We start from the raw sequence: 12,126 nt of genomic DNA, 5'->3' as shown, positions 1-12,126 counted from the left end.
CACACACACACGTTCCAGCTTTTTGCACTACCCCTACTTGAAGATCTGTTCTGGTTAAATGTTCTGTAGCTATAGGCTTATGACCTTTTGTGTCAACCCTGACCTGACCAACCTGGCCAAAGCTCCACAATTCTACCACTCCTGACCTATTAGAAAGGGAATATCACACTGTAGTTCAAGGTACAGTTTTTACAAATTACTAAACATCACATACACTTTTTGTTTTCATAAAGGGGAAAGTTAAAATATACATATGGATAAATATACGGAGAAAAAAAAAGCATCAAAACTCAGAAAAAATTTTTTCTAAATCTGTAAGTTTTAGCTTTGTTACCTTGGACAAACTACTTATCTGATCTAGGCCTCACTTCTTAAACCTGAAAATTAGGAACAACTATGTACTAACCTACATCTTACATGGGCATGAAGCTTTAAACAGGAGTGTACAAAAGCTCTTGGCCTAAGCCAGGGCCCGTACAGAGCCCCAAACAGAGCAGGCCGCCCCCAGCAATCACCTAGATGCCAAGCTGGGGCTCTCCCGTCCTGAACCCTGCCGCTGGACCGCACTGTGCTTCTCCTCCTCGGTGCGCCCATCATCGTTCTCCATGGCGATCCGCAGGCGGTACTGGGGGCTCGATTCAATCTCTCGAGCTAATTGGGCTGCCCGCAGCTCCCGCTGACGAAACTCTTCTGAGTTGTCCTTCTCCAAGGGCACCCTGAGAGGACCACCACAGATCACCATCCCGGTGGCAGGGGACAAGAGAAGAAAAAGGAAAAACATTTCTATGAGTCCTATCAGTAGCTCGGGTATGCAGATGTTTAACCCCTTCAACAACTCAGCACATATTTAATGGGCATCTACTAGATCCCACGTGGGGAAACAAGGCCAATCTCTGAACCGGAGTACTTACACACATATGTAAGTATGTTTTAAATTCTAGAGGAAAAGTATCGGTGAGTGGACAAGAAAGCAGCTAATTCTACCCATGAGATGGCCTGGTATTTTGAGGGGACAATGACACAAGGCAGACCAAAAGTGGGGAGAGGGCAACCTGGACACCCAGAAAAGCATGAACAAATGCCAGGACCCCATGCCTCAAACTGCACCATCTGGGAAGTACCAAGACACTCACGTGTAAGAAGAAAGACTGCTGTCATAGGTGGTCTTTACACCATAGTTCTCCTCGTTGAACTTGAACATTTCGTTGGGGTCCCATCCATTGGACTAAGGAGGGAGGAAGGAGAATGTTTTAAAACCCAGCAAAGAAAGCAACAATGACCGGTCATTCTCCTCCACCAGGGCGAAAAACACACAAATCTGACCAAACCGAGAGTGGAAAAGTAAGAACAAGGCTGGCAGAATTACCAACTAGTACCACCAATTGTGGCACAGACTGGCAACAGCTAGTAAAACCAAAGTCTTAAGACCCAACGAATCCATTTTCAGGTTTATGTCCTAGAAAAATTTGGTATATATTACATGGGTACACATACTCTTAAAGTCCAGTAAGGCACTATTTTTAACAGCAAAATAATGGCAACAAATACCAATCAGTAAGGAAAAATATAAATACGTTTTGTTGTGTGTATATACACACGTACATATACAAGCAAACTAGACAAAACAGTTGAAAGCAGTAACTGGATCTATATACCAATATTAAAAAAAAATTCAAAATAAGCAGGGAAAATAAATTCTTATGCAAGCTAAACATAGCATAATAATACATTAACTCATGAGAAATCTTAAATGAGTCAAAGTCCTTGCTTTTGGAAGGACATTGTAGACTACACAATCTACAATCTTGTCTATGCTTTGTTAAATTAAAGGAAAAAAAATCTTAAATCAAATGTCAATAGCGGTCAATCACAGATGGTGGGAGAACAGGTATTTTTGTTATTTTCTTTAGCTTTTCATTTGGAATCTGACAGCCATCAACCGGCAATAGAAAAGACTCCCCCTCCCCGCCCGGCCCAGCAACTCTTGGTTCTAAGAGTGACATCAGAGTCAACAACCTGCGCTCAGGCAGCAGAGCGCCCAGCTCTCAGGGAAGGGGGGCTGTACCATGTCAGACTCGAGGTCATAGTCATCGCTGTTGCTGTCGCCCCCTTCCCAGCGCTGAAGCACCTTCTCTTTGTGCTCCCCATTCACTTTTGAGTTCATGGCAATGGCTGAATCAGTGAATTTGTCTGTGGGGGCAGAGTCGAAGATCAGGAGTCAGGGGATTATTCCACAGCCTCTTCCAACACCCCCACCCCCAATAAGTAGTCGGGAAGCAAAGAAAAGTGTGTGTCAGGGTTAGAGGAAGGGGAGGGTGTGGGTGGAGCAGCACAACAAGCCTCATCTCAAGAGTTCAAGAGGAGCAAGGACTTGAAAGCAAAGCAAGGGAAACACGAAGGACCACAACACAGGCTGGAAGTCATCCCACTGTATCTTAGACATCAAGACATATTCTCAAGAAGAAAAACCTAGGGTGCTTGGGTGGCTCAGTCGGTTAAGTGTCTGCCTTTGGCTCAGGTCATGATCCCAGAGTCCTGGGATCAAGTCCTGCATCGGGCTCCCTGCTCAGCGGGGAGTCTGCCTCTCCCTCTACCCCTGCTCCTTGCTCATGATCTCTCTCATGCTCTCGCTCTCTCTCAAATAAATAAAATCTTTAAAAAAAAGGAAAAAAAAAAAAGAAAAAAATCCTGGCCCTCCTCCTCAGAAAAAAAGATGGTAAAGGGGGAAGAAAAAAATTCAAGTCATTATGTAACTGCTCTCTGCTCTCTAGTCTGACATAAAAACCCAACACGATACCTTTAGTAGCATAATTGAAGTCAACATTTCGGAAGTGGACAAGCATGACATCGCTTGGCTTAAACACCATGGTGTCCACAATGTCTTCCCGACGAGGGCCACCTGCTGGCTCAGATGCTTTCCGGTGTACAGCATCTACCGCTAGTTCAAACTATAAAAGTCCCATTTCCAAACAGTAAAGGATCAGTATCAAGAAATGTGATGGTAAAAATAGGACTATTTTTCTTTTACTCTTTCTAACCTCATCCCAACACCACACTGTCACACAGTCTTCTCAGTATCAGCCCAAGACTAAGTATTTTAACATTAACATTAAAGTACCCAGCCCTCCAATTTCCGACCCTCATTTCTTATTGCTTCCAGCACTACTCCGGCACAGGCCTACAGAAATGAGTAACACAATGTTGTTCAACACCGTTCAACTCACATCTCCAATGAGCCTATTTCATTCCCCTCCTCCTTCATGAAATGCAAAAAATCAGCTAATTTGAGTACACTAACCTTTGAGCTCAGAGTCTTGAAGATACCTTCATAGGTGGTACCATTCTTCACCTTTACATCACAAGTGGAGCCCTGGAAGAGTAGGGAAAAAGAAGAGTGTCTCCAGCAAACTGGTGCATTACATTCCTCAAACAACCTAGAGATTAGGTACCCACTTACCACAACAGCTGTAAGAAAATGCAGCATTCTGGAATTGTTGTAGACACCTTCGAACACCTACCAATAACACAGAAGAAATAAATAGCCAGTCAACATCTCACTTTCCTTCTGAATACCCACACTCCACTCACCCACTTTGTATGTGCTGGGCCCCTACTCTTCTGAGCCCAACTATTTGTGCACACGATCTGTCCTATATGCCCATATGTACCTCTGTACTTTAAGGGTGGGGAGTGGCACTCACCGGTGACTGTGGGGGTCCCTTTCCTGTGCTTTGTCCCCTATGAGAAAGGAAACAAGAAACTAGTTACTTAAACACATTCAATTCCTCTTAATTAATTTCAAAGAACTTGGTATCCTAAAACCACATATGCTGTGAAGATGCCGATTTAGACTACAAACCAATTATCAACAAGATTTTCCAACTCTCACCATACAGAGAAAAAAAAGGCATAGACAGTAAAAGCCAGTAAACACATTTCTACCAAATGCCACTAAAACAGACCTCAGTCGACAATGGCTGTCAATTCAACACAACCTTCTCACTTTCTCCAAGGGCCCAGGGCCCCATGATTCCAAGAAAGCAATGCTACAGCAGTCGTTAACCAACAATCCACCCTAAACATAAAGGCGAAAGCTCAGGGAATGCAGATTCGGAACCACCTAGCTCAGGCACATTACCTCTCAAACAGAAAAGACAATCATTTTCACCAGCCTTACGCCCCAAACTCTGGGAGGAGGGTATTCCCTTTACAACCCACCCTCTCGAGGAGGGGTCACCGATCGCCCGGTAACCCTGCTCCTCGCTGGCTGATGTAACCGTCGGTTGAGGAGGGCGATGAGGGGGCCGTTGGCGGGGATGGGGGACAGCGCAGCCGCAAAAGCCATCCACCGGGAGGCCTCGCCCGGTCTGCGCCTGCGCAGTAAAGCCCACGGGCCTCCAAAATTCCCCCCTCCCGCGACCTGAACCCACTGCGCCTGCGTGTACCGCCACTCTCAATTCCATTAAGCCACACACAGGAGAAACCGAGTGGGGTGTCCACCACTCATCCACGAACGCCAGGCGAACCCCTCCACGCACACTCCCAAACCCTGCCCTATAGGTTACCCGCGCCTCACGAATGCCCGGGTCATAAGACAGAGCATCCGCGCGCACGTACGGGAAGAGCGCGCGCACGCTGAAGGTTCCCTGCCCGCAGACCTCCCAGTTGTCCCTCCTTCCGTCCCCCCGCCCACCCCGCTCCCCTCCTACTGGCCAGACCGGGAAAGGGGAGGTAGCAACCCGCTCCCAAGTCCCTCCCTCCCCATTGGCCAAACTGTGGGCCGCGCGCCCCCCTCCATTGGCTACGGCCGGGGACCCCTTCCCGCAGCTGACTCCCCATTGGCTGAAGCCGGGGACCGCGAGACCCTTCGTGGTAATGGAGCCGGGGACCCTGATCACCTCTTCACCCCCCCAACTCCTCGTTCTGACGGCGCTGGTGGGATGCGCCCCGCCTGCCCTTAAGGCCCGAGCCCCGAGGCCCAACTAGGCTCTGAGAACTGAGCACGACCCCCAAATGTCTCGGTGGCCGCCCGGGGACCCTTTCCCTCTGACCTGTTAGGACCTGAGGGGGCCCACCCCAGCCTCACGGGAGTTCCCCACTGCCCCCGGCGCCCCGCAAAGGTGGCCGGGCTAGGTACCCGGCTCGCGCGGTGTCCTCAGGTCCCGGCCGCTGGGCCGGAGCCGAGCCGCCGCCGCCTCGCAGCCTCGGCTCCAGCGTCCGGAAACCCACCCCTCCTCACCTGGCGCTGCCGATAGCCGTCGCCCCTGGCCTCTCCTGGTGTTGCTGCGGCGGCGGCGGCTGCGGCGCCAAGATGCCCTCGGCTCCCCGGCGGAGCCCGCTCCCGGCGGCGGCTGCAGGCCCCAGGCAGGGAGAAGCGGCCGCGGGAGGCCCTGCGGGAGCCGAGGTGGAGGCCAGGGGCCCCGGGAGGCCGCCGTTGGGAGGGCTGGTGCCCCCGGGAGGCCGGCGGGCCACGGCCTGTTGCGTGGGGGGCGGCTGCTGGGGCTGGGAGGTCTGTTGTGGCGGCTGAGGCTTCAACATGATGGCAGCGTCCGGAAGGGGAATTAGGGGGAAGGGAGGGAGAGAGGAGGCCGGGGCTAGGCCCCCGCTGGAGAGCACGGGAAGCGAGGGGGCCTGGGAAGCCGGGGACCCGCCGTTGGCGGGCGGGGGGAGCCCCGCGATGTCGGGGGTGGATAGAGAAGACCGCGGCGCGAGGAAGCGCCGCGAGGCGGAAGGGGAGGGGGTCTCGCGGGCCGGAGGAAAGCGAGAGGGCGCGAGCCGGCCTGGCGCGCGTGCGCGTCGCCGGGGAAAGGGGAGGAGGAGGAGCGCGCGGGCGGGAGCTCCCGAAGGGGGAGGGGCAGGGAGGAGGGAGCGGCGGCGCGAGATGTCCGCGCGCACCGGGGCGGTTGGCTCCGGGCAGGAGAGGAGAGAATAAAAAGAGGCGAATCTCGCGCCCCTAGCCCTGGGAGTGGAGAAGGAGCGGCGTGGGCGCTTACGCGCGCCAAAGATTTAGGGTCTCTAGGTCTCAAACAGCCCTAGAGGTTGGCTGCCGCTGTCGCTTCACAATGAGCGTGTGAAGCGCTGGGGGAGGAGCCGAAGTAGCCGTGAGGAAGGAAGAACCGGCCGCCCCGCCTACGCCGGTGACGTAGCGTCGGGATACCTCCGCAGTTGTGTGAGATGTCACGACGTAGCGTGCAGTTCTTCCGCCATTTGGGGGCCCGTGGGCGGAGTCTAAGTGCAAAGAAATCCGGGGTCCAAACACGCGACTGCCCCTCTTAGGTGAGCGGTGGGTTTCATGAGGAGCTAGTCTTGACCTTTTCTGCTTTTAATAAAAGACTGATGGACATTAAAGTTATCGGTTTGAAACTCAGTATGTTGCAGATAAATCTATGCTAAATCCGAAATCATTTTAAGCTTCAGTGATTTAATACCTAAACGGTGTCTCCATGCCCTAGAATGAACCCTTCAACTGTAGTAACAGAGAGACTGAAGGACAAAGTACCTAAGGTCTAATTCAAAATTCTTCATTGAACTCCGCAATGAAGCCAGACTTCATTCATTCAAAATTAGTTGGGCATTAGGACATTAGGCTAGACGCATTGGATACACCTGTAATTTCACCACTTCCTGTCCTCTCCGAGTTCAAGCTAGTGGTAGACTCAGACAATTAGATGAGATCTATTAGGTGAAGCATAGGGCACCATGAGAGCAGATAGAAGTGACACCGAATCCAGCGTTGGGTGATGAATTTCTAGGCAGGGGAATGTGACAAATTAAGAAAACGTCAGCGTGGCTGATTAAATTAAAGAGGTTGAAAAAAAATGAGACTGGAGAGGTAAGGAACCTGGGACTAGATTTTAAAGAGACTTGGACATTGTCCTCAAAGTAGTGGGGAGCCTTTCACAGAAAACAGGTCAGATTTGCATTTTTAGAAGATCACTCTTTGCAGTGTGGAGAATGGAGTAGAGCAGTTATGAGTCAGTGGTCTTAATCCCAGCGAAACTTCCAATATCTCAAACTCCCTTGGCTCCAGGCATTAGCATTGGAACCGTACCCAAACCCTCTACCACAAACAGGCACATACCTAGCTAAAAGTTGGCCTTACTTTTTAGAAGTATTCCTTCACTCCTATCTCACTCCAGGCTTCTAGTGTGTTAGGTTCCCCTCCTATGCTTGGCGGGCAAATTTCCCCACTTCATTCTAAGAGTTCCTTTACTTCTTTCTTCTTCTGTCAGCTCCCTATGGGTTGGGATCTTACTGTTACTGTTTCTGCAGTACCTAGCACAATGCAGTAGTCAATTAAATACTTGTGAAGTGAGTGGATCTGAGTGGGGTCTTAAAGACCATGTCTCCTGGATGCCTAAATAACACAGTCCAGCATTCTCCTGGTATTCCCAGCACCACTGAGTGCCCTGCCACCTCATTATGGGTACTTCTTTCTCCCCCACTCACATCCTGCTCCTACCCTCAGATTCTAAGTTTTAGCCTCACGAAACTCCCATTTCCATGACACACCTTGTACTTTTTCAACTCTTCCTTTACAGGTGCTATTTCTTCACTTACCTTCTCATTCTTCAAGCTCAGGTGTCCGTCCTTTTGAACATCCTCTTACTGACTCGCTCCTCTGGGCTCCCAGAGCACTGGGATGGTTTTGCTTATATGAATTCTGAGGTTATAAAGGGCAGGGACTATATTTACTCATTTCCCTATCCTTCATGCCTAGCTCAGTGGCTGGCACGCAAATTGTTTGGTAAATGAACGGAATGTTGTCTTATATGCAATTTAGAAATTATATATATCACTGTGATTTCATATGGACTGATTTCCAGTATATATTATGAAGTGAAGAAAGCAAAGTTTATAGTCTAAACTATCCTACCTCTTGTTCAAGGGAGAAGGGAAAATAAGAAAACAAATGTATCTGCAAATTTTTGCAAAGAAAAACACAAGAAGGGGGCCTGGGTGGCTCAGTCAGTTAAGCGTTTGCTTTCGGCTCCGGTCTTGACCCAGGGTCCTGGGATCGAGCCCCGCATTGGACTCCCTGCTGGTGGGGAACCTGCTTCTCCCTCTCCTTCTACCCCTCTTCCCCCCACCCCCACCTCTCATGCTATCTCTCTCTCTCTCTCTCTCAAATACATAAAATCTTAAAAAAAAAAAAAGAAAAGAAAAACACAAGAAGTGTAAACCCCAAACTAATAAAATTGATTACCTATGAGGGTTAGGGGTAAATGAGGGTCCCTTGGTTGTTGTTCACATTCTTGTGGAAAGAAACAATGGAATACATAATAAATACATAAATAAATGAATCTAACTCTATTTTAGATGAATAAAAGTAACCCCATGAAAGGGGAAAAAAATAAAACTAATTCAAGTAACTTTCAGGCACCCTCTGTCTAAAGGAAAAAAGAACTGCAAATCTTGAGTTCTTAGTAGGTTTACAATATTGGTAGTGGAATGGCAATTCTGAAATTATTTTGGGTATGGGGATTGAACATGCAAGTAAACATACAGACATTGCTGGGAACCAGGGTTCTCACTGGGGAAGCAGGGAAGAGCAAATATGGAATGAAAGAAGTGAGCAAAAACTGTGCGGTTGGACTGGAACAGGACATATCAGTGTAAAATTTATGGTGGAAAAAAAAAGATGATAGATTGATTGATCTACACATACCTAGTTCTCATATCTTGGTTTCTAAATATCCCACAGAAAAATCCCAGGGCCCAGGGCCACTTGAGGGCTCCTCCCTGATTCCAGTTTGGGCAGGAGCAAGGAAGATACCATGGGAGTTTGGAATATTTTGTTGTGCCAGAAAATAAGTACTAAAAAAAAGTATTAGGGCATTAAAGAGACATAGGAGCCAGCTTGAAGAGGCCAAATCTGACACAATTTGTATATCACAGTATGTAAGTGTAATAATAGATTATAATCCACTGAACAAAAGAAGAATCCATGCATCCATACTGTTAATAGGTGTAAATATACATGCATACCCGCATAAAAAGAAGAAACATGGGGCGCCTGCGTGGCTCAGTTGGTTAAGCAACTGCCTTCGGCTCAGGTTATAAACCCCACATTGGGCTCCCAGCTCAGCGGGGAGTCTGCTTCTCCCTCTGACTCTCTCCCTTCTCATGCTCTCTCTCATACACTCTCTCTCTCAAATAAATAAAATCTTTAAAAAAGAAGAAGAAGATGAAGAAATAGAAGAAGAAACATATAGGAGAAATAAAAGACTGTATTCTTGGGGCACCTGGGTGGCTCAGTCATTAAGCATCTGCCTTTGGCTCAGGTCATGATCCCAGGGTCCTGGGATCGAGCCCCGCATCGGGCTCCCTGCTCAGCGGGAAGCCTGCTTCTCCCTCTCTCACTCCCCCTGCCTTGTGTCCCTGCTCTCGCTGTGTCTCTCTCTGTCAAATAAATAAATAAAAAATCTTAAGAAAAAAGTGTTAAAAAAAAAAAAAAGACTGTACTCTTTAAAACTGCCCCATGGATGAAGGATGAAACGTTGAGGAACTGTTCCAGGTTAAAGAAGGCTAAAGTGACTAACAATAAATGAAATTGATCCTGGCCTAGATCCAGAAAAGAATTGCTATAAAAGACATTATGGGGGATGTGCATGTGTGGCTCAGTCGGCTAAGGATCTGACTCTTGGTTTTGGCTCAGGTCATGATTTCAGGGTCGTGAGATGGAGCCCCACGTGGAGCTCCATGCTCAGTGGGAAGTCTGCTTATCCCACTCCCTCTGGCCCTCCCCCCGTTCGTGTACTCTCTCTAAAATAAATAAATAAATCTAAAAAAAAAAAAAAGAGGGGCACCCGGGTGGCTCAGTCGGTTAAGCGTCTGCCTTCGGCTCAGGTCATGATCCCAGGGTCCTGGGATCGAGCCCTGCATTGGCCTCCCTCCTTGTTGGGAAGACTGCTTCTCCTTCTCCCTCTGCCTGCCACTTCCCTGCTTGTGCTCTCTCTCTCAAATAAATAAATAAAATCTTTGTATGCTTAACCATCTGAGCCACTCAAAACATTTATCAAGAAGAGGCAGCATCTGGTAGCAGAAAGAACACAGGATATGTCCCAGGAGACAAGAATTCTAGCTCTGCCTTTGTCTCTTACTAGTTCAACCAAATAGAGTAAGCAATTGGACCTCTGAGACCCTAGTCTCGATCTAAAAGGAGAGGCCAGAATAGAGGAGGGGTCCCAAGCTCAAATGCCTATATGACAAAGACTGGTAATAAAGAGGAGGGGGGCAAGGAGGCACCTGTGACAAACTGGAGAACATGCACCTGCCTAAATGGGGGACCTGCTTCTCAGTTCCAATCGACTTCTGCCAGGTAGGGTTGGGTCCCAGGATTGCCAGAGATCTTGACATGGAACATTCTCCAGAATAGATCACATTGTTAGGCCGCAAAACAAGTCTCAACAAATTCAAAAAGATCAAAGTCATACCACGCATATTTTCTGACCGCAACACTATGAAACTAGAAATCAACCACAAGAAAAGGTCTGGAAAGAGCACAAATACATGGAGGTTAAATAACATACTACTAAACAGTGAATGGGTCAACCAAGAAATCAAAGAATAAATTTTTAAAAATTACATGGGAACAGATGAAAATGAAAACACAATGGTCCAAAATCTTTGGGATGCAGCAAAAGCGATTTTAAGAGGGAAGTTTATGGCAATACAGGTCTACTTCAAGAAGCAAGAAAAATCTCCAATAAACAACCTAAACTTACACTTAAAGGAGCTAGAAGAACAACAACAAAACCCAAAACCAGCAGAAGGAAGAACATAATAAAGATTAGAGCAGAAATAAATGATATAAAAACTAAAAAACAATAGAACAGATAAATGATCTGTTCAGATCTTTGAAAAGATCAACAAAATTGATAAATCTCTAGCCGGACTCATAAAAGAGAAAGAAAGAGAGAGAGAGGACTTAAATAAACAAAATCACAAATGAAAGGAGAAATAACAACCAACACCACAGAAATGCAAACAATTATAAGAGAATATTATGAAAAATCATATGCCAACAAACTGGACAACCTAGAAGAAATGGATAAATTCCTAGAAACATATAAACTACCAAGAGTCCTGGGATCGAGCCCACATCAGGCTCACTGCTCAGCGGGGAGCCTGCTTCTCCCTCTGCCCCTCCCCCTGCTTGTGCTCTCTCTCTCTTCTCAAATAAATAAATGAAATCTTAAAAAAAAAAAAAAAAAAGAAACATATAAACTACCAAAACTGAAGAAGGAAGAAATGGAACATTTGAACAGGCCAATTACCAATGATGAAATTGATTAGCAATCAAAAAATTCCCAACAAACAAGAGTCCAGGACTAGATGGCTTCACAGGTGAATTCTATCAAATATTTTTTTAAAGATTTTATTTATTTATTTGAGAGAGAGAGAGCACAAGCTGGGGGAGAGGCAGAGAGAGAGGGAGAAGCAGGCTCCCCGTTGAGCAGAGTCTCATGGGGGACTTGATCCCAGGACCCTGGGATCATGACCTGAGCCAAAGGCAGTCGCTTAACCGACTGAGCCACCCAGGCACCCTAAAACTTTCATTATTTGCCTAAAGACTTCACAAAAATTACTAGAACTGATAAATGAATTCAGTAAAGTCACAGGATACAAAATCCATGCACAGGAATCTGTTGCATTTCTATACACTAATAATGAAACAGCAGAAGGAGAAATTAAGAAAACAACCTCATTTACAATTGCACCAAAAATAGGGCGCCTGGGTGGCTCAGTCGTTATGCGTCTGCCTTCGGCTCAGGTCATGATCCCAGGGTCCTGGGATCGAGTCCCATATCGGGCTCCCTGCTTGGCAGGAAGCCTGCTTCTCTCTCTCCCACTCCCCCTGCTTGTGTTCCCTCTCTTCCTGTGTTTCTCTCTGTCAAATAAATAAATAAATAAAATATTAAAAACAAAAACAAAAAACAATTGCACCAAAAATAATAAAATACCTAGGAATAAACTTAACCAAAGAGATGGAAAGACCTGTACTCTGAAAACTATAAAACACTGATGAAAGAATTTGAATATCCACCTAATACTTGCACAGGTCAAACTCCTGCCCATTCAAGTCTTCAAGGATGGCATTAATCTCTGCAGTTCCCCAAGGGA

At 47.2% G+C, this 12,126-nt stretch overlaps 1 protein-coding gene across 1 annotated transcript in view; it reads right to left on the bottom strand.

Moving 5' to 3' along the window:
- The window catches only part of ATXN2L (ataxin 2 like), an 11,737-nt gene extending 5,683 nt beyond the window's left edge, over nucleotides 1-6,054 (bottom strand). The window contains exons 1-9 of the mRNA XM_081818867.1: nucleotides 5,240-6,054; nucleotides 3,702-3,738; nucleotides 3,458-3,514; nucleotides 3,299-3,370; nucleotides 2,798-2,948; nucleotides 2,066-2,190; nucleotides 1,134-1,225; nucleotides 516-716; nucleotides 113-146 (exon numbers count right to left, since the gene is read on the bottom strand). Coding sequence (XP_081674993.1) covers nucleotides 113-146; nucleotides 516-716; nucleotides 1,134-1,225; nucleotides 2,066-2,190; nucleotides 2,798-2,948; nucleotides 3,299-3,370; nucleotides 3,458-3,514; nucleotides 3,702-3,738; nucleotides 5,240-5,538 — 1,068 coding nt within the window. The 5' untranslated portion in view covers nucleotides 5,539-6,054. The remainder of the gene's footprint in view (nucleotides 1-112; nucleotides 147-515; nucleotides 717-1,133; nucleotides 1,226-2,065; nucleotides 2,191-2,797; nucleotides 2,949-3,298; nucleotides 3,371-3,457; nucleotides 3,515-3,701; nucleotides 3,739-5,239) is intronic.
- Nucleotides 6,055-12,126: the final 6,072 nt, after the last annotated feature.

The sequence above is a fragment of the Leptonychotes weddellii genome, chromosome 5 (assembly GCF_054177405.1).
Source record: "Leptonychotes weddellii isolate Sample4059 chromosome 5, ASM5417740v2, whole genome shotgun sequence".
NCBI classification, from domain to species: domain Eukaryota; kingdom Metazoa; phylum Chordata; class Mammalia; order Carnivora; family Phocidae; genus Leptonychotes; species Leptonychotes weddellii.
This window is presented reverse-complemented; position numbering and strand designations above follow the sequence as displayed.